Genomic DNA, 23,252 nt, shown 5'->3' with positions numbered 1-23,252 from the left:
CAGAGGGCATCTCTTTGAGGCCGGTAATCCTCTTTGTGAGGTATTTCTGTGGCCTTTCCAGTTGTTGTAGATGTCTTGTGAGGTACATGCCAAAAGGGGCATTGTACTCTATAATGGGTCTAATGAGTGATGAGTAGAGGGGAACAGAGGCCTCTTTTTTCCTGGATGAGAAATTTTTTGTGATGAGGTGTGCCACATAGAAGGATTTCCTGACTACTGTGGCGATGTGATTATCAAAGGAGAGACTACTGTCCACCTGTGTCCCAAGGTCTCTTATCACACTTTCGGTGTTAAGTAGACTACCACCTATGTGGTAGTTCATGGGTACTGAGTTTTTACCAAAAGGAATGACAATGCACTTTTTGGCATTGAGCTTGAGGCCATAGCTTTGACACCAGGCATCTGTCTCAGCAAGGCCCTTTTGTAGGATGTCCACATCTTTTGGAGTTTTGATTATGGCTCCTAGTTTGCAGTCATCTGTGAACTTCGTTAGCCAAAGACCTTCTGTGTTTGCCTGTACTTCAGAGAAGTAGATACCAAACAGGAGAGGACCCAGGACTAAACCCTGTGGTACTCCACTTGTCACTGGTCTGAAGCTGGATTTGGAGTCTGCTACTTTCATAGGTTCATAGATTAGTACTAAGCTAACTGCCCTTGCGAGCCATTTTAAGCCTAGCCAATTATCCCTTGTGAGACTCAAACCCTGCACCTTGTATTTGTAAGGCAAACACCTTAACCATTAGGCCACCCTCCCAACCCCACAGTGTGGGTTCTGTCAGTGAGCCAGTTGGCAACCCATCTTGTGACATAGAGATTTATACCTAGTTTAGTGAGTTTATCTATAATTCCAGAGTGGGGGATAGTGTCAAAAGCCTTGGCGAGATCTAGATAGGCTGTGTGAACCACCTTACCCTCATCTACGGGTTTGGTGACTGCTTCAAAGAAGTCTATCAGGTTTAGGAGACATGATCTGCCTTTTACAAACCCGAACTGGGTGAGGTCCTGAGTTTGGAGATTACCAGTGTCATTGTTTATAAGTTCCATGATGATACGCTCCATAGCCTTGCAGACCAGGCTCGTTAGGCTAATGGGGCGGTAGTTTCTGGGGTCTGTGGAGGCTCCCCCTTTGTGGAGTGGGATAACTGTCGCTGTGCGCCATTCAGTGGGCACATAGCCTGAGGTGAGGCTATGATTGAACATGGTACTTAGGTGGGGTGCCAGTTCGTTCTGTAGTTCATGTAGAACACAGCCTGGGATGTCGTCAGGTCCCATGGATGCTGTGCTCTTGGCTTTGGATAGTGTGTTTTTTTACCTGTGCAGCCGTGATTACAGGAACTTTGCATTCTTCTGGTATAGAGATGGGCCCATTAGGGGATGACAGAGGGGTAAAGTTAGCACTGAACCTATCTGCCAGGATGTTGGCAATATCCGTTGGTTCTGTATATTTAGTGCCATTGTGCTGTAACTCAGAGCAGATCTGAGTGTTGCCATTGAGATTCTTGACATAGCTATAGAATGCTTTGTAGTTGTCTTTAGAGTCTGTGGCGATTTTGTTTTCATAACTAGCTTTGGAGGATTTTATGAGGGATCTCAGCTTCTTACTGAAGCTGACCAGGGAGTTTCTCCAATCATGGGATTTTACTCTTTTTTGCAACAGTTTTTTTCTTCTGTTGTAGAGTTTGTTTATGGCAGGGGACCACCAGATTGGCTTCCTTTTTTTGGAGGATAGCATCTTGGTTCTGTTAGGGATTGCACGATCCATGCACTCATGTAAGTGCTTATAAAGTGCATTTGTGTAGGATTCAGCAGTCATACCTCTATTGTCCGTCAGCATGGGTGTTGTGAAGTTTGCCACAAGAAGCATGAAGTTGGCTTTGGAGAAATTTTTTACTGTGGTTTCCCTAATGGGGGATGGGGGAGGGATGTGGATGTCTAGGGTGATTAGCTTATGGTCGGATCTGACCAACGAGGAATTGACCTCTGGTGTGGAGCACCGGTTGCCCATGTTGGTAATAACCAGGTCTAGGATATTGCTGCCCCTGGTGGGGGTGTGGGTAAGTTGATCCATGGCATTGGAATTTATGAATTCCAGAAAACGTTGAGCACAAGAGTTGGTACATGAGTAGTTTTCCCAGTTAATGGTAGGGTAGTTGAAATCGCCCATTATTAGGGTGTTAGGTTGTACCCTAATATTTTCCAGTGTATTAAGAAATGAGGAGTGGGAATCCTGGGGCATGATGGGGGATCTGTAGCGAGCTACAATTTGGATTGCGGTCTTGCCCAGAGTTAGTTGCACTTGGATAATCTCGGATGCATTATGCTGAGCAACTAGGAGGTGTGGATATCCTTAATGAATATGGACACGCCTCTGCCTTTAGTGTTTCAGTCCAGGTTAGGTGGCCGAAAGGTGTGGTATGAATTATAGCCTGGTAATGCAGGGGTACTCTCTGGAGCCTTGAACCAGGTCTCTGTCACTGCACAGATGTCGATGTTCTCCATTTTAAGGAGTGCCTCGAGAGAGTGCATTTTGAGGTTTAGACTTCTAGCATTGAGTAGCAATACCCTCAGATTCTTCTTGCCTGTACCTGTTAGGGTGGTGAATTTGTCATTTGAACCTTGCCTAAAAAAGGCACTATAGGGGTGGCTAGAGCCTTGGCCAGTATCCGGAATCCCAGGGGTGACAGGTGCAGGCCATCTCTGGCAAAGCATCGTGGCTTGTCGAGCATGTCATCCCAGGCAGACAGATACTGGATCCCATTAGAATGACACCAGAAGCTTAGCCAGTTGTTGAAGTCAGTCATTTTGTCCTTGTACTGTGGTATCATTCTGGGTGATGGCAGGATGCTACTCAGGGCTAGGGTCATACCTGCCCAGGCTACAAGATCGGACAGCTCCTCCATGTCCCTTTTCATGTAGTCCAAGGAGGTACATCTCAGGTCATTCACACCAGCATGGACAATGACAGAGTCATATTTGTACTTGTTGTGGAGTGACCTGAGTGCATGCGTTATGTTGCGGATCCTGGCACCCGACAGGCAGCTGACAGTAACTTTCTCCTTGTTTAGCCTGGTGAGTGGAACCTCAGTTTGCCTGACTATAGTCACCTATGACTAGAGTGTTGGGTATGTTATGCCTTATGGGCTGTGTTTAAGTGGCACACTAAGTTTGTGGGCTATGTGTCATTTGGGTTGTGTTGGGTTGTGTTGGGGGGTGGAGGTTGCTTGTGTTTCTGCTTTGGAGGTCCTTGTTGCTTGGGCAGGTTTTTACTGAGAGCCTCCACGAATGTAGGTGTGTGTTTTGTGTTTCTATGTGTGTGTTTTGGTGGTGTAGGTTTTGAGGGACTATGTGCTGAGTGTGGTGTGGTGCAAGTGTTTACCTTCTCCTCTTGACTGTCTAGTCCAGTCTTGGGTGAAGAGAGCTTTGCTTCCAGTTTGGCTATATAAGTGCATCTCTCACAGGCTGTAGTGTTGGGTGGTAGGAGGAGAGGGTTGTCTGTGTACATGAGGCAATTACTGCATTGCCCCAAGATGCCCAGATTCATCAGGTAGATGGGAGAAAACACTGGGGGCAGACCCTTAGACATGCCTGGATAGGTGCTTATTTGTTAAGTACTAGAAACTGTTTTCCTCTAGACAGTGAGGAAAGTTGAGTGCTGTAGTAATTTGTAGATTATTTAGTGTTTACAATAAGTTCTGAAACAAAAAACTGGCTAGTTCTAAGAAACAAAATTAAGCTAGAAGGCTTCCCTCCAACACAGAAAGGCTTGGGCCCTAGAAGCCTACAAATAGTCCTGGACACAACAAATCTATATCCAGGCTAGACTACCCACAGGAAAGGCAGGAAACAAGCTTAGATGAACCCTTACACCACTTTTAATTCTTGCCTGTGGTCCTTCATATATCCTTCTAATTAACCCTTCTTTTGTGTCAGGGAATGCAAATGCTTCCATTGCCTTACTCATAGAATCCCAGCTTACTCTGTCAAATGCTTTCTTTGCAACAAGACCCATCAGCAACAGTGGTATTTTCTTATATTCTGCTTCCCTCTGAATCATCATTGTTCTATTAAAGTCGTCAAATGTTTGCCTCCTCGCCACAAAAGCACATTGATTCATATATATGTCAGTTTTGGCAACATGGTTGCCATACTTTTATCTAGTATAGACATAAACACACACTGGAATTATGGTTTAAAATTGAAATCGGTCTACATGAATCTAGATCTGATGGGTATTTACAGTCTAGAGGCAAAAGTAGCCAACACAGTTTTCTTCCAAGATGTTGGTGCTTCCTGTCCTTTTAAAATACTGATCTGATGTCTCTCTCATTCTTCCTCATGAATGGGTCACTGATCCAACCCTCTTTTCTGACTCAGCTGCATTTCTACAGACTAGACTCCAAGTCTCGAGCTCCTCCCTCTTCCCATAATGTTCTACCGTTTGCCAGCCTTCTCAGATCTCATTTTTCTCCAGCGGTATGGGATGTGGTTCCTTCAGTTTCAAGCCATAGGATCGTAGTGAGAAATGTATCCTTGTTTTTTCTTCTGTCAGTTATGTTTAAATGTATTATTGCCTTTCTCTTCCTATCTTCCTCCCTTCCTAGTCCATTCACAGCATCAGAGACCTTTGTATTGCATTTTGCTCCCTTTCTTCCCTGGCCTTTAGTCTCTTCCTCCCAAGACCAACCACATTGGAGCCAAGGGTGTACCAGCTGATGCCATGGTTGTAGCAGCAGCCACCAAGCAGGAGCTCTCTGAGCAGAGCTCCTCTGTCCATCTTCCAAACAGGAAATCCAGAGCAGTGGACAGATTTGGGAAGTGCATTTATGCCTCAGCCACCTTCTTGCTGAGAGCATTAAATTACCTGACACACTTTACCTAATTGCAGAGAGATCTGGTCAAAGAACTTTCTAACTCTGTAGCAGAGACCATATTGGCGCCGGACTTTGAGAAAGTATCTCCCCAATTGGCTACTCTTGCCTCCCTGTCTAATTCATCCATGAGTCTTTTCTGTCATTCCACGGAGGGTGCCTTACTGGCAGTCAGCTTGGACATCGCTATAAGACGACATGCCTAGATGAGGCTGTGCGACTTCACTGAACCCTTCAAGGCATCCTTTGTTAACACCTGCTTTGATGACTCTACTTTGTTTGGGCCCTCCACTAAAGATACCCTTACCCGCAGTGGGCAGGAAGGGAAGACCCCATCTGCTGTCAGGGTCAAGTTTTCTACTCCTCTGTGGACCTTCTCGCAGAACCAATAAAGTGGCAAGAAGACCTGGTTCCAGAAATACCAAGGGTCTTTCCAGGATCACAGTGGAGATTCTTCCTTCGGGGGCATCAGGGGAAGTTTTAATTACATAAAGTTGGGGTACATGTTTCACAGTCCACCCACAAGTTTAACAAAGTCAACAAAAGTCCAGACTTTCTCAGCCACTTTTCTTTTTTTGCAAAGCCATGTGATAGGTATTTTATAGTATCCGGTTTATTCACTTATTTCAGTGTTGCTGGTCTTCCTGTTGATCTCCCAACATCAGACTCTAGGTCAAGTCCAAGGTACTCCTGATTCTTCCCATTTAACTCCTTTACCTTTTGTCTTTCAAGCATTTCCTTTGGAACTTTGCTAAAAGTTTAACTGGCAAAGTGACAGTGTAGGGTGCAGAGTAATCACAAACCACAGTGAGAAACCAAGAAATATTCCAAGAAAAGTTTTTTTTTAAATGCTTTCAGCCCTTTTCAGTGAGACTTTATCAGAATAAAAACTAAGTTGTAATATGTTCCTTAAATAGGAAGTTATATTTATTTCTTACTTATGTCTACATTTAATATAAATTCATGTATATCATTTTAGTTCAGCTGCTTATAATATAATATTTATTTTTTACTTTGAGTGTATTATACATTTTATATTCTATTTTGGTATTTTTAACTGATTTTTAACTGTGTGATTTAACCTGTATTTTAAGTTGTGTACCTTTAACAAAAGGCTCACATATTTGTAGAGATACTAAACAACTAATTAATAGAACTTGCTATGACTTCCTATATAAGAAACGTTTTACCAATATTGGCTTCAAGTATCTGGGAAGGGTGGTTGAGGAGAAGGATAGTCTGAATGAAGAGGTCAAAGCTAGAATCAGAGGGGCTGCAGCCAACTGGCACAGAGTATCAGGTGTAATATATGACAGAAGAATGCCAAAGAAGCTGAAAAGTAAGGTGTACAAGACAGTGGTGCGACCAGTACTGCTGTATGGTACAGAAACCTGGGCAGTAAAGGCAGAACAGTTGAAGAAGCTAGAGGTGATGGAAATGAAGTGCCTGAGAAAGATGGTAGGATGCACACTGCGGGACAGGCGAAGAAATGAGGACATAAGACCAGAAGCCAAAGTAGCTCCAATTGCAGAAAAGATCAAAGAAAACATATTACGATGGTATAGGCACATGTGTAGAAAAGCAGAAGACAATCTGGTGAGGGAGATTTGGGACAGACAGGAAGAAGGTAAGAGGAAGCAAGGACGTCCAGCAAAGAGGTGGATGGATTGTGTGAAAGAAGATCTGCGACAGTCAGGCATGAGTGTTGAAGAAGGCAGGAGAGTGACACTGAATTGAGAGAGTTGGCGACAGTTAATATGATACCCTGACCCCATGTAAATGGGAAAAGGGGGATGGTGATGATGATGATGATAAGAAATGTTTTACAACTCAGTTTTGATTCTGATGAAGTCTCAATGAAAGGGGATGAAAGCGCTTAGTAAAACTTTTGTTGGAATATTTCTTGTTTTCTCGCTGTGGTTCGTGGTTACTCTGCACCCTACACTGTCGCTTTGACTGTGGATTTTAGTGAACTTTGGTGGCATTGGTCTTTTGATTTAAAAGTCTGTCTTTCAGCTTTATTGTCAGAAGAATCAGGAGAGTCCCTTTCTTTTTGCTGCCTCACTTTTTGTTGAATAAATGTAATTTCCTCCTTAGCCTGTTCTCCTCCTTTGTCTTTGATACTCCAGGGAACAAATACCTGCTTCTCAATTTTTCCTGATTGCTGAGATAAATCTGCTTCATTTCTGACTATTGTACAGTGAATAATCATTTTCCACAAAAATTCTGTTGCCTTCAGTTTTTAATACCTTTCCCTTTTGCCACAGTTTTGTCAGGATTAGCTCTTTCTGTGCTAGTATGATTGTATCTTTACTAATACAGGTCTTGGCTGCTTTGTCATGGCCGGGTTTGGAGCATATACTCAGTGTGTCCTTTCTGTAAACAAATCCTGTTGTGGAATGCAAGTCCATTTGCTTATTTGTGATATTCTGTGCACTGACGTCTTCTAGCACTACCATTTATGTTTTGAAACAGCTCTTCTTGGGAAGTCTCATATTCAGCCAGTTTTTTTCTTCATTTCAGCCTCTGATTTTTGCAGATTTTACAGTTCATCTAAATAGCTAGTTAAAGATTCTTATATTTTTCATTTGAGTTAATATGCTGTCATTCAGAGTTTCATTTATTTTAATCACCCCTGAATACATTTGATTTATTTTTTCCTCTAAATTACTGGAAGCTATCTTTTGTACCAAAACTGAAGCTTGAACTGCTTTTTTCCTGAACAGCTACAGGATTCTTCACAAACAGTTTTTTCTCTTCACATTTCTGGTTGATTTTCTTTCAGGTTCTCTAACTTTCTTTGTCATTCAGGCAGTGTACTCACTAACCAGTTACTGAATTTTGCTCAAGCTGACATGGCAATATCTCTGGCTGTTGTTTCTCAGTTTCTTTTTTATATTGGTAGAGTTGAAATTAAGCTGTCCCATCAGTGAGCAACCATCTTGGAAGTCTTACAACTTTTTAAGAGAGGACTCTCAGCAGCACACACGTTAAATGCAGATGTATAATGAACATGGATCAGGAATTACAGCAAGTATGTTTTCATTTCAGGGGATTCAGGTGTACAAGACCGTAGATAATATGAATTACAAACACTGTATGTAACTAATCCATTGTTGCTGAAGATTCTTGTAAAGCTCATTTACAGATTCTGTTTTGTCTTTATTGCAGGTGGGCATAATGGGAGCTCAGAACCAGCCAGCTCCACCTCCATACCCAGGCCCTAGCCATTCGAGTCAACCTGTTATGCAACAGCCTTCCACACCAATGTTTGTTGCTCCTCCTCCAAAGACCCAGAGGTTGCTGCATTCCGAAGCCTACCTAAAATACATAGAAGGACTTAATGCAGAGTCAAATTATGTCAGCAGATGGGACCAAACTCTCTCAGGTGAGGAATATACCATATCCAAGGCAGTTTCCTAGTCTGCTGTATGTTGTCTTCCACTGTTATAGCATATGAGCAACCCAGGTCAGGATTCTCTTGTTTTTCAGTGCACTTCTTTGTGTTTATTGCATTACAAAATGACAATGCAAAGTCCTCAAAAAGAGTGACAGGTCTTATGTTATGCATGTTAGTGAGTTTATTTTTCAGCAGGATTGTCTTAAGTCCTTGCATCTTATTTCAGAAGATTTTGAATACATGAGTCAGTAATAACCAGAAATAAAATAAGTACATTGTTTTTCACTGAGTAGGTCACTGAAACTGGATGATTTCCCCTTTCGTTGTTCCTTAGTCGTAGGTATTTGCTCAAACCTAGCTTAGCTTATCTGGATTAATAGTGCTTGAGTCAGAAGCTCCTGTTTAACTGATGGAGGGCAGACATTAGGAGAATATCTACATAGTATATATGGCCAGTTTTTTTTAACCAGTAGCTACAAACCAGGTTACCTGAAGAAAACTCCATTTTAACCTAGGAAGAGCATGCACACTCCATGCATACAACATTGAGGTAACTAGGATCAAACCTCAGACTCTACAGTTGAAAGGTAGTAGCACAACTCATTCTACCCAAAGTGCCTCACAAGCTTTCCTGTTATAGTGTAAGACATCCTTTTGTAAAGGTAAAGTGACTCTGTTGAAGTAAATTAGAATATTCAACAAACACACTGCCTTACTTGCATTTTGTGTAATAGTGCATTGCTACCCTTCCTCTGGCAGTCTACCAAAGCTCAAGAGTCCCTCTCACTGCCTGCCTGTAGGTGTGATGGACTAATCACCTGGCAGTACAGGGACTGCCTTTCATACCCACAAACCGGACCCTTTCAGTTTTCTATTGACATACTAAGAGAAAGATCTCTTGGAAGACTGATCCTTACTGTTGATCTCTTCAGCTGCTGAGCTCAAATAAGAAATCTTTTGGGGTTTTATTTCCCCTCTCTGCCTTTTACTGTTGGTGCTTGAATATTGTGTTCTGCTGCTTTGGGTTTTTGTCCTGATTTGGAAATTGTATATGATTGTAGTTTTACTTTATCTGTAGTATAAGATTGATACTGATTATTTTAAGCTACTTATTGTTTTTTCTGGGATTTTTAACCCTTGTAGTGTGTTTTATGGCCATTGGTGAATGTTTAACTGTGTTCTTGTACTAAGGCCATTTTAAAACATTTCCTGTCATTGCTTTGTGCTTTCAGGGGTGCAATTTAATCACACCTGTAATTTCTGTTGGTTAAAAGCTTCATTTGAAGGTTTTGACAGGAAAAAAATTCTTTTTTCTTTGGGGTTATAGTTATTTGAGGAGAATGAGTAGGTTTGTGGCATTTTGTGTTTGTTTTTCATTTAAACTGCAATTTGGCACCATTTTGTGTATTAAACATTTCTGACATGAATTTTTCATTCCTTGTCTAAGGCTCCTTTTATGCAGTTTCTAATCATTTGGGGCTAAAGTTAGCCTTTAGGAGACTTCTGTGACGTGTATCTTGTGCTTTGAACTGTGTTACAGAAATTGCTTTAATTTTACTCAGTGCAGTGTTCAGTATAGTAGCCCTACAGATACAGACTTCGGATTGCTATTTAGAGGGAGAATAGTGGGATCTGTCCGTTTTATTGGGCTGACTGTGCAGCCGGTATTTGTTATTAATTTTGCTAATTTTTTTGTCACCTGAATTGTTTGGTTCAAGTACAGTGCCCCAACACCATCTATCCCTTGTGCACCTAAAAACATGGAAATAAATTGTGAAACATGTCTCAACCTATGGTTTGCAACCCTACAGTAGTCTTGGGAAGGCTATTAGACCACTCACCTTCTTTTGCCTCCAGGTTTGGTGTTGGTACTACAACTGTGAATGACACAAGTGTCAGGCATGTCTTCTGGGGCTATATCTTTGCTTGCCTAAGATATGGGAGAACCAGACTCTTTAGGTACAGGGGAAGTCAGGGATATATAATCTGTTGTCAGGACTGATATGTTATACATTCCCTCCAGAATTCTCCCACTAGTGTAAAAAAAGAAACAGAAGACCTACCACAGTGCAGGACAGCAGTCTATGACCGTGTTTCCACCTACGTTGGTGGCTATGGATAGATCCATTGTTCGGGTAGTTGACTACGGAGTGCAAACCTTGGCTGAGTAACACTGCAGCTCCCAACCCCATACAACCACGCAAGGATCCTGATTTTGAAGGAGATCTGGAATCTGAGGTTTCAGAAATGTTAAGATCAGTCAGTTTCCTGTGAGGATGAATAAGTTCAGAAACCCAAACAAGTGTATTCTTTTTTCCAAAATTCTGACTAGATTTAGAGGTGTATTTAATTGGGAGCAATTACTGGCTAAGCTTGATCAGAAAGGGTATATGATTTATTTATTTATTTTTTGAGAATGAATCCCTTGACATGGCGACCTTCCATCTATTAATTCCAGCATTAGAGGATGTTTTTAAGAAAGCTTGCAGTGAGTCTCTGCCTAAAAAGGTGTTTAAGAAATTCAGGGCGTGGCACTTCCAAGATGTTTGCACATGGAGTAACAGCTTAACTCTAGCTCTCCCAGTGTAAAAACAGAAACTCAACAGAGAAGGCCAGTAAACTTTTGTGTCTATGGGTAAGTATCAGTAACTGGCAAGTTAGAGTACTGGCTAGATGCCAGGAAAAAAAAGAAATACAGAGCACTTGGAAAAAATCAGCTATAAAAAGTGAGAAAGAAACACTAACTTAGGAAAGTTCTGCAGCTGTTCAGCAAAAAAGCAGTGTAACCCCCAGACATGACTTCCAGTAACCTACAGGAAGATGTACGACAACTGTATACAAACCCAGGGAAAATAAATGAAACACTGATGGAGTATATCAGCACAAACAACAAAAAGCTGGAAAACGTGGAAAAAACTTTAAACAGATATTCAGATGAGGTGATAAAACTGCAAAAATCAGAGGATGAAATGAAAAAAAAAACTGGCTAAATATGAGACTGCTCAGGAAGAGATATTTCAAAAAATAATAGAATTAGAGGACAGAGTATGTAGGGAAAACCTGAGATTTTCAGCTATTCCAGAGAAGCTGGAAGGAACAGACTGCATTAATTTTATGAAAGTACAGATAAGTAACTGGACTGGTATTCCACAGCAGGAGTTGTTAGTTGAAAGGGCACATCATGTGCATTCTCCAAACCTGGCTATGAGAAAGCAACCTAGACCTTTAAAAGTAAAGATGCATTCCTACCAACAGAAGGAGATGATTCTGACAGAACTCTGGCAGAAGGACAAAATACCAAAAGTGGGAGACAACAGAGTGTTTGTTGAGAATAATTACTCATTGAACACCAGGCAGAAGAGGATTAAATTCATTTCACTATGCAAGTGTGAGATTCAGACTGCTATACCCAGCTGTCTTCAAGGTATTCTTCCTTGGAGAGACAAAATCATTTTTGATGAAGTACATGCTAAGGAGGAAGTACAAAAGTTTGTCCAACAAAAAGTGATCTGTGAAACAGAAGGAGATTCTGCTTCTTTTTCTTCTGGTAATAAAGACCACAGAGAGACTGTACCTGTGAAACCTTTTCCAGTGTTTCAACAGAAAATGGAGAGAAGGAAAGGAGCACAAAAGTTGACTAGAAGAATTGAGAGTACGTTGGAAATGAAGCAGACACAGGGTTTGGGAGACGGAGATGAACAGTAATAAAATCAGTAACTTAATGTGGGATTACAATGCAATAATTATATTTGTGAAATATGACATAACAATTCTTCTTCTTTCGGCTTTTCCTGGTTAGGAGTCGCCAAAGCGGATCACCTGTCCGCTCATGATTGGCAGTGGAGTTTTACAGTGTTGAGTTGCCAGCCCGGCGCCCAACCTTCCACAGAAGGCACACACATGCACACACTCACACTTAAGGCCAATTTAGAGTGTCCAATCCACCTACAGCATGTCTTTGGGATGTGGGAGGAAACCGGAGCACCCGGAGGAAACCCACGCGACCACAGGGAGGGCACGCAAACTCTGCACAGAAGGCACCCCAGCCGAGGATCGAACCGGAGAACCTCTTGCTGTGAGGCGACAACGCTAACCGCTGCCACCACCGTGGCCGCCCTGAAATATGACATAACAATAAAATCTGGAAATATTGGGCTTTTTCAGAATTTGTTGGACTTGTGGGGGGCTGAAAGGTATATGTCCTACATGTCATTAATGTTGGGGAAAAATGCTGTGGGGAGGGGAAGCGAGGGGAGAAAGTTAACTGTAAGTAAAGAAAACATTTTTTTGTTAATAGTACCAATTTTGTGGTGTTTGGGTTTCTTTGTATGCTATAAAGTAAAGTTTTCTCAGTTATTTTTAAGTGTAAATTGTACATAGGTGCTGCTGTTTTTTTCCCCTTTGTTTCTCCATTCTCTCTCTCTTCTTCTTAAGTTTTAAGATATGTAGGCACGGCAGTGTAAAAAAAAGCCTGGTTAAAAGAGCATGACTAAAGAAAATTAATCTGTTTTTTTCTCATTCTTGCATGGGGAATAATTAGATTAATGACATTGGATTGATTTAGTACCAAGTTTTAAGAGAAAGCAAGTAAATGAAAAAGAATATTGAATACCATGCGCATACCTCTCAATCTTTTACAGCAAGAAATCTGGAAAAAGCCATAAATAAAATTGAGGCAAAGAACCAGAAATAGGCACAATTTTTAAATATTGCTCTTACAAACTTGGAAAAAGTTGATAGGATAACGGTTTTTGCATTAGCATGAATTTTCTGAAAGATATGAAGTCTGAAATTCAAATGTCTGTCATTATTTTCTAACTTCAGTCTTTAATGATTTGCCACTAATTTGCCAGAAAACCACAATTTTCTGAGAAATGGACAAAAAATATGAACCAAAAATCTGGATATTCTGTGAAAATCTGTACAGTTGAGAGGTATGAGTATGAGGCTTTTTTTTTCTAGCATATGAATGTATGCTTGGTAGCAATTCTGTATCTGGCCCTCATGTCTCCATGGAAACAGTCTAATGCAAAATTAGTGGTCTGGTTCTACAGTCTCCATGGAGACAGTGGAGACAATCTGATAAAGAGAAATTTGTTACGGTCTGGTGGAGAGTGATTAGCTAGGCAAAAAAAAAAGAGAGAAACTGGCTAGGAGATAGTGTTCTCCGAAAAGCATTCAGCAGTTTTCCCACCTTGGGGAGCTATAAAGATAAGACAAAACCAGTTAGTACTTAGTAGAAGCACAGGCTGCACCATGCATCTTAGCATGGAGAACCTTTCTTATAGGTTAACTCTAGTCTGGGAGTGTGGCTGTCAGCTTGGGGCATTTGTTCCTTTTAGGAGGGTAAAATTCAGTATTTGGAGATGTACATGGATGTTCTCACTGTTGCAGTCATCACACTTGGGTTGTCTGCCTGCAAGGTAGCCCTCATTCTGCCCGAATACCAGAGACTTAGTATTTCTGCATCGCTTGCTGTCGCTTCAGTACTGACGTCAGGTCGTCAGGGGTATAAAAACAGGCAGCCGACGCCATTACATCAGTCTTTCTTGCCTTGGAGCCCGAAGCAGAAGCAGTTCTCACAAGTGCCAGTTGGCCGCTACCTGAGTTTTCGTTTCCGAATTGAATCATCCTGAAGTCTTCTAAAGCTAAGTACCCCATTGGAGATCCTTTTTTCTTGCTCTAACCGATATCAGAAAAAGTTAGCAGTTGTCTCGCCTGTGGAAAGCAAATACCACACAGAGATTTCCATTCTTACTGCGTCACCTGTTTAGGAGCAGACCACGACGTACCTCACTGTCTGTTTTGTGCCTTGTTCAACACCCGAACTATTCGTCATTGGGCCCTTATTGTCGTTAAATACTTTCGTTCTCGATCTCCGTATTCTGAAATGGCTTCGGTAAGCCATCTGACTACCGATCTTCCGAAAAAAGTAAGGATAAAGACAAGACCACACAGGTCCAAAACTGCCAACGCTTCCGTTAAGCTAGTTGACAGTTCGCCGGTACTCAGTGAGGCGCTTTCACAGCCCCTGATGCCCGCTTCTATGGATTCACAGGCCTCTACTGAGACCCGTTTGGAGTCCGGTATGCCACGAGACTCCTGACTATGGAACCTGCAGATGTCTCTGCCTTGGATGGGTCCAGAGCCGCTGTGCAGGCACCGACTTCCAAGGAAGTTCTTTGCATTACTGATATTCGACACAAACCAACAACTTCTTTCGTGTCTTCAGTCCTGTCTAAAACTAATGGGTTTCTAAGGCCAAGTGTACGAGCTACGCCTAAAAAACTGATGACTCAAGCTCAAGCACCTGCTTCCTTGCTTTAAATTCAAATGCTTAAAATTACAGAAGACCTGATTATGCTGATTAGAGGAAGCCAGCCTTCCCCGATAAGAGAAAAAGAGACCTGTCCCCAGCAGCTTTAACTTACCAAGAGTCCATCAAGACTGAGGTTTCTGATTATGAAGACATGCCTTTATCTGCTTATGAGGATTCAGATGCAGAGGAATCCATTCCGTCTGCTTCCCCCCCACCTCAGAGGACTTTTATTTTGGTGAAATCCTTCATACTTTGAGAGCATTTCCACTGGGAATGCCAGGATTATCCTCAGTCCAAAAAGAGACTCAGAGAAGTTTTAGATTTACCTCAACATAGACCTTTAGCAATTCCTCCTGTTCTGGATGTTGTGGATGATGTCTTTATGGAATCCAGTCTACCTCCTGATACTTTACCCACTGCTCCAAGGAAACCAGACATGTACTACAGAGTCCCTGACTCTCTCAAATGTCTTTTCAGTATTCCTGCTGCTGACCCAGAGGTCATTTCCCAGGGGCCTAAAGGTATAAAAGCAACTACAGCTAAGAATCCCACCCCTTCGGACAGGGATTCCCGAGCTTTAGACAGATGGGGTGAAAAAGTATACACCTCTGCAACTCTTGCCATTAGGGCATTGAATTGCCAGTTTCACATGCTGAAATAGCAGCAGCATATTACAGAACTTATTAAGCAAAAATTATCTACCTTTACAGATTGTGCAGAAAATAAAGAATTACAAGAGCTTATGCATTCTGCAAGCCAAGTCAGCAAGCATACCTTGCAATGTGGCTTTGACGCCCTAGAAGCTTCTTGCAGGGCAGCAGTCACTGGTTCTGTACTGAGAAGGCATGCTTGGCTTAAGGAACAGACCTTGCCAAATCAAAATTACTAGACGCTCCTTTGAACAAGGACAAATCTGTTTGACACAAAAGCAGAGGAGGTTTTAAACAAGATGGAAGAAAAAGCTAAGTCTATGCAGACAGTCAAAGAATTTTTGCAAGTGCAGCCTCCAAGATTCAGTAGGCATTGCCTCTGGAAACACTGGGCCTTTCCAGCCCCCTCAAGGCCATCTCAAACTAGACCCAGGGGAAACAACCCCCCCCCAGATTACAGTCTCAGGGTATGCAGAGATCTAAGCAATGGAGTGCCTCCACTTCTAAAACAGGGAGTGCTAAGCCACCCCCTTATGGAAAGAATTCACATTGACTTCTCAACTTCAATCCTCACCTCTGCCCAATTGCTCGTGCCCCTAGGAGAAAAACTTGCTCATCATGCAGAAAACTGGACCTCCATCACCAAAGAATGGTGGGTCCTCAACATTGTATCCCAGGAGTACAAATTTTACTTCCACTCACTGCCAACTCCAAAAAGGTTCCCAGACCGTCCTCCAAACCAGTGGGCAGAGGCACAAAACCAAATTCAATCCCTGCTCTCCATAAGGCAATTCAACCTGTTCCTGCAGAACAAATAGGTCAAGGGTTTTATTTCAGAATTTTTCTGGTACCCAGAAAAGAGGACACTTGGTGCCCAATCATAGATCTTTCCATTTTAAACACCTTCCTGGTGGTACCAAAATTCAAAATGCTCACCCTTCAGCAGCTTCTTCCTATGCTGTCCAAAGATGCCTGGTTAGCCACCCTAGACCTAAAAGAAGCCTATCTGCACATTCCCATCAGGGACTCGTGCAGAAAATACCTACGCTTCTGGCAAGGATCTCTGCATTATCAGTTCTCTGCACTTCCCTTTGGCTTATCCACTGCTCCCAGAGTCTTCACAAAATGCCTGGCTCCAGCCATTGCCTATTGTAGACAGAGAAAGGTTAAAATGTACCCGTACTTGGACAGTTGCCTGATTCAGGCAGACAGTCAGGAAAAGCTGTTGCAGCACCTGACATTTGTAAAGAACATTCTAACCTCCCTGGGGTACACTATCAACGAAAAAAAATCAAAACTAGTCCCCAGTCAAAAGATTGTATTCCTGGAAACAAGCTTAGATACAGCATCCCAGATGTCATTCCTTACTCCAGAAAAACAAGCCTATCTGACAGGCTACTTCACTCAAATGGCCACCAGAACCCAGCTATCCACAAGGAAAATACTGCAGGCCCTAGGGTTCATGGCCTCTTGCATTCTACTGATTCCATATGCCAGACTGCATATGAGGAAACATCAGTGGTACTTCAAAAGTCTTTGGTGCCAACATTCTCAGGATCTGGAAACTGTCATACCTTTCATACCTTGTCTAAGGACAGAGTTTCTTTGGTGGGCAGCGGCATGCAACCACAACAAAGGACTTCCCTTTACTCAATCCCACACCACCCAGACCCTTACCACAGACTCATCAGACTATGCCTGGGGGGGCACATCATGACGACAAGTGCATTCAGGGCCACTGGAGCCCATGTCAAATTCATCTGCACATCAAACCAAAAAGAGATGCTAGCTGTTCAGCATGCTCTGACAGCTTTCAAATCCCTACTCTCACCGGGATCCCTGCTAATAAAAACAGACAACACCACAGTTATGTGGTACATCAACAAGCAGGGAGGAAACACACTCTTACCCACTGTGCAGGCTAGCCATGGCCCTGTGGAACATGGCCTTGGACATGCAGATTCATCTGCAAGCTCAATTCCTGTCAGGCAAACAAAACTCTCTGGCAGATGACTTAAGCAGATATCTACTAGACCCACACAAGTGGCAATTAGACCCCAGCACCTTCAGCCTTCTAACGCTGAAATGGGGGGCCCCAGAGGTGGACCTTTTTGCCTCCCCCTACAATCACCAGCTCAGCAAATTCTGCACCAGGACACCTCACAGCAGGCCTGGAAAGTGGATGCCCTATCCTTCCAGTGGGTAAACCTCTCAGCCTATGCATTTCCCACTCTACGTCTTCTCATAAGAATATTACTCAAGGTAAGACAGGACAAACCAAGGGCAATCCTGATTGCCCCGGACTGGCCACGCCAGCACTGGTACCCACTACTATGCAGCCTCTCACCAGTGCCACCATGGCACCTACCTCAGATCCCAACTCTCCTCACCCAGCAGGAGGGACATATCCTGCATCTGCAAGTGCAAGCCCTGAATCTTGCAGCCTGGCTTATTCCTTGAATTCTCCCCCAGTGACCAGCCTAAGCAAGCCAGTGCTGGATGTCATTCTTGAAGCCAGAAGACCCAGAACAAGGAAATCCTATGCTGATAAGTGGAAAAGGTATTGTTCCTGGATTCAGTCTAAAGGAGAGGACACAGCACTTCCCTCCTTACCTCTAATCCTGGATTGCCTAACAGACCTACTCCACAGAGGCCTATCCCTCTCCTACATTAAGATCCCATGCCTCTGCCATCTCGTCTCATTACAACACCGAGCCACCTCTCTTTTCTCACCCTCTCATCAAGCAGTTGCTGAGAGGGGCAAACAACCTAAGACCACCAAGGGGAGCACTCACCCCTGCTTGAGACCTTAACTTTGTACTGGAAAAGCTCACGCTACCCCCCTTTGAGCCTGCAGCGTCACCAGAGTTAAAATTACTTTCTTGGAAAACAACCTTGCTTCTGGCCATCACTTCAGCTAGAAGTGTGTCTGAGCTACAAGCACTTATGGCTGTGGAACCCTTCATTATTTTTCATGCTGATAGTCAAACTAACCCTTCCTTTATGCCAAAAGTGGTGTCCAGTGTGGCTCTCAACCAATCTATCCATTTGCCAACCTTCTTCCCTAATCCTCAAAATAAAGGGGAAAGGATCCTGCACTCCTTGGGCATTCACAGACAACTCAGATTCTACCTGGATAGGACTAAAGCCTTCAGGAAATCTGACCAGTTACTAGTCAGTTTTGCACCAGGGGCAGAGGGCAAGGCCATTTCAAAGCAGTTTCCAAATGGATAGCGCACTGTATCTAATTCTGCTACAAACACCATGGGAAACCAACCCCTCGGGGTCAGAACGCATTCCACTAGGGCAACTTCTCCCTCTGCAGCATTCCTCAGGGGAGTCCCTACCAGGGACATTCTGGAAGCTGCTACCTGGAGTTCTGTACACACCTTCACCAAGCATTACCACCTACCTTTCTTTTCCAAATCCAGGGTGGGTTTTGCAGCAGCAGTCATGCAGGGCATACTAGCCAGCCCCAACTCTTCTTGACTGCCTCCACCCTTTCTTCAGCTTTGGGATTCAACCCGTGTGTGAAGACTGCAGCAGTGAAACACGAAGAACATAGTACAGTTGTGAACACTTACTACAAATGTAGATGTTCGAGTGTATTCACTGTTGCAGTCCTGGTTTCCCACCCTCCAGCCCCCTTGTCTCTCTCTCTCTCTCCCCTCTCTATGTGTATTACTCACCCTTTACTGGGTTATTGGTATTTACTTTTTACTGGTGGTGTTTTTCCCACCATAACTTTGCTCCCTATTTGGGGGGGCTCCTGACATTTGGGGCAAGAAAAACTGATGTAATGGCATCGGCTGCCTGTTTTTATACCCCTGACGACCTGAATTCGGTACTGAAGCGACAGCAAACGATGCAGAAATACTAAGTCTCTGTTATTCGGGCCGACTGAGGGCTACCTGTAGGCAGATAACCCAAGTGTGATGACTGCAACAGTGAATACACTTGAACATCTACATTTATGGTAAGTGTTCACAACTGTACTTTTTGCGTGTTGGTATTAAATTAATGGGTTTTAGGGGGTATTGGAGGTGTTTTTTTTTTTTTTTTTTTTTTTTTGAGGCTTTCAATAAAACAAAAAGTTTTGTAAGATGTGACATAGGCTCAAACGGGTATGACAAGAAGCAACTGTATAAAAGTTCAACCTGACAATGTATGCATGTAACACAAAAGCTGGAACTAGACATTTAAAAAAAGGTGTTATAAGCAAAGGTGGGAATAATATTTTTTAATACAGTGATGCTTTTTGTAATATCTTTAAATGTCAGTGGTCACTTAGATAAATACAAAACAAGAAAGAATAGTGAATTATATTAAAATATAACATGCAAATAGCTGTGTTACAGGAGAGACACTTGAAAATAACTGAATATGTGAATTTGATAAATAAAGGTTTTCAAGATGGTTATTCAGTAGAATATCCGAGACAAAGGAAAAGAGGAGTGCTTATGTTAATTGCAACAGGGGCTCCAATAGTGATAGAAGAGGATAAAAAAAGATAATGGCAGATTTGTACTGCTAAGGGGCTACTGGCAAAGAAGGAGAATTACACTGGCATGCATTTATATTCCACCTAAAACCGCTATAATGGAGCTTAAGAAACTTCTGGGAGAAATGATCAGTTTTCAACAAGGAATACTACTTGTAGGTGGGGACTGGAATTCGATTTGCAACAGTGAAGATGTGTCTGGCGGGCCTAAAAGGGAAGGTATATTTATTTATTTATTTATTTACATTTGTTGACCGGGAGTGTGTGACTGGACGTAGGTCCATTTTCAGCGGAGGCCCGGGGAGAAAAGCTCCACAGTTAAAATAAACAGACAGTAGTTACGCTGGATTACATAGCGATTAACAATATAACATAGCAATTACTTACAACATATTTACAGGTGAAGAACATAGTACATCAGTAGGCAACTAGAATCTTTATCTGTGAAGTACATAACAGACATTAACAAATGTAACAATAAGAACTTCCTGCTGTATAATAAGTACTAGGCTTATGAGCATCTGAGCTTGCTATAATTAAGGTAGTTAGTGGAGTGGAAAGAAAGGTAGTGGTTAGATGGGGTGGGTGATTTTAGAGTGGGAGTTGCAAGGGCATAGCCAGCCCATAACAAAGGAGGGTAGAGTTTTGAAGACATTTATGAAAATATTTGGCATGGAAGATGTGAATTCAGTAGTAGGAGTTTGAAGTGAATTTACACATTATTCCTCACGATATAAAAACTGGTCTATGTTAGACAGACTTTACATTTCACATGAACATGTGCATTTAATTGAAGGTCTTGATATGCACCCAGTAAGTATTTCAAATATTGTGCCAATAATAACTAAAATAAAAACCCATGGTAGTGAAATAAAAAGGAGGCACTGGTGCTTTCCCACCCCTCTGTTGACAAGAGGAATTTAAGGATTGGGTCAGGTTACTCAGGAGCTATTAGGATAGAAACTACTTCCAAAATATAGACAGGAGTGGGAAAAATTTAAGGTGGAGTTTGAAAATAGGGTGGAAGTAAAAGAAAGGGGAGCTATGATTAAGAAGTAAAAACCATTATTTAGAGGGACTGAAAAATGTTAAAGTACTACAGAATAGGAATAATCTCCCAGAACAAGAAGAGGATAAACTGCAGCGTGCTAAACCGAAAATAAGGAATTACATTAATAACATTCACAAGTTTAGAAAGATTACCGTTAAGCAACTGTTTTTTTTTTTTTTTTTTTTGATAATACTAGAGCACAAAAACTTTAGCACAATGACTCAGGCAGCAGAAAGTAGAAAGGGCTGTCACAAAGCTTAGGGAGCCTATAATAAGGAAGGTAATGAGATCCTGTAGAGGTATTAGAAATATTTCTGCAATTCTATGAAAGTCAGTATAAAGCAGATAAATATGGAAATCAAGAAAAAACTACAAATGGAAATATTTATAGAAGAATTAAGTAAGCCAAGGTTAGAGGTAGATGAGGCTCAATTACTAACCATTAAGATAGGAGATGAGATAAAAATTGTGATGTATAACCAATCTACAGGAAAGTCCCCAGGAATAGATGGTATTCCTGTGGAAGGTTGCAAGCTAGGAGGGAAAAAAAAGTAAAGTTCTGGAAGGTTTTGTTTACCAGTGATTTACGATGATCTTAAGTACCACCATCCTGGAAGAAAGCGGTAGTAGCTGTAATACCTAAAGAAGGTAAAGATCCATCAGATCAGCTTCATACAGGCCCATTTCGATACTAAACCATGATTATAAAGTGTTCATGTCTATAATGGCTAAAAGAATGGCAAAAGTAATGTGAAACTTGATATATATGGGTCATTGTGGTTTTATGGAAAGGAGGCAAACATTTGACAACATTAACAGAACACTGATGTCCCAGACAGAAGCAGAATGAAAGAAAATACCATTGTTGTTGGTGGGTCTTGATGCAAAGAAAGCATTTGACAGAGTAAGTTGGGATTTTATGAGCAGGGCAATGGAACCATTTGCATTCCCTGAAAAAATTATAAGGTTGATTAGAAGGATATATGGAGGATTGGAGGCAAAATTTCAAGTGGGAGGGGTCCTCTCTGATAACTTCTGCTTGAGCAGAGGAATGAGGCAGGGGTGTTTTCTTTCCCCTTTGTTGTTTGCATTATATTTAGAAGCATTGGCAAAGAAAATAAGGGACTCAGAAATTCAAGGATATAATTGCTATGGTAGTCGAGAAAAGTTGGCTTATATTTGCAGATATTTTATACCTGACAAAACCAAAAGGACATTACAGTGTTGTGGAGCATTTTGAGAAAGAGTCAAATCTTTTCAGGATACAGAAATTATTGAAGAGAAAACCAATTCAATAGTGGTAAGTTATGTACCCACATATTATGAATTGGCTCGGCAATATCCATATTTATGAGGGCATGATAAAATGAAGTGTTTAGAATTATGGATTAAAGATTATTCTGGTGTGGCAGTTTAGGAAATATGGAAGAGACTAAACAAAAGATAATACAAACACTGAGAAAATGGAAGCTTTGTTATATGAATATGGATAGTCCAATACAAGCAGTTAAAATGTCTATAGTCCCATTAGTCTTGTATATAGGTCAGGCATATTTTTATCAACCAGAGGAGAAGTTGTGGATAGTAATTAATAAAGTGCTGAAGGACTTTATCTGGGAGGAGAAGACGAGTCAAGTGGGATAAGATGATTCTTCGAGTAGAGCAGGGTAGATTGGGATTACCAGATTTGAATGGGTATTTCAGAGCTACACAGTTAAGGCTTCTATACATAGCACAAGCAGAAAACTATAATTCAAAGTGGAAAGGGATGATGATGAAACAAGGGAAGCTCAAGAAACAAGGAGAGAGTGTGATTTTGGATGCAGGCCTTTAAGGAGAATAACAATAATCATACAGAATATTATATCTGTAAAGTAGCAGACAGTATTCTAAGAACTAAGCCAAAACGGGAATGGGGAAAGGAGATTCTGGTGATAGGGATGATGGCAGTTAGGGATAAAGACAATAGGCAAGAGGGGCTGGAATTTATTGGAGAAAACTGGTAAAGGAACCACGGTATTGGGAGCTAATAACTAGAGATAGAAAGATGATAGAATGAGAAGTCACTAAGAATTTATCTGGACTGTAGGTAAGAGATTGCTTTCTCTATCGAGGATTGATATCAGAGTATAGGCAAAGAGAAAGAAATAGGGGGGTCCTAAATGAAAGACCAGCACTGATAGAGGTGTTAGTAGAATCTAGAACAGAAGCTTACATTAAAAAGGAATAATTACTAGTAAAGCATATAAAATATTGCATGATAACTATAAAAATCAGTCAGAAGAGGGTAGAAAGGATTGGGAAGAGAGACTGGATAAGCAATTCACAAAGAAACAATGGGAGGATATATGTATGTCTCCCAAATTTGCAACAAAATCTAGAAGTGAACCCCAAAACAGTAGACTGCTCCAGCTCTTCAAATCTCTCTCTTCACAAAGGTATGAGCGCTTTCACAGGTTATAC

General features: G+C 41.8%; 1 protein-coding gene across 13 annotated transcripts in view; it reads left to right on the top strand.

The window, feature by feature from the left end:
• The window catches only part of PBRM1 (polybromo 1), a 2,726,611-nt gene that overhangs the window by 2,650,573 nt on the left and 52,786 nt on the right, over positions 1–23,252 (top strand). For all 13 annotated transcript variants that reach the window (XM_044078866.1, XM_044078877.1, XM_044078870.1 and 10 more), the window contains one exon: positions 8,040–8,256. In XM_044078866.1, coding sequence (XP_043934801.1) covers positions 8,040–8,256 — 217 coding nt within the window. The remainder of the gene's footprint in view (positions 1–8,039; positions 8,257–23,252) is intronic.

The sequence above is a fragment of the Protopterus annectens genome, chromosome 7.part1, assembly GCF_019279795.1.
Source record: "Protopterus annectens isolate FY-2018-M chromosome 7.part1, PAN1.0, whole genome shotgun sequence".
Classification (NCBI taxonomy): Eukaryota; Metazoa; Chordata; order Ceratodontiformes; family Protopteridae; genus Protopterus; species Protopterus annectens.
This window is presented reverse-complemented; position numbering and strand designations above follow the sequence as displayed.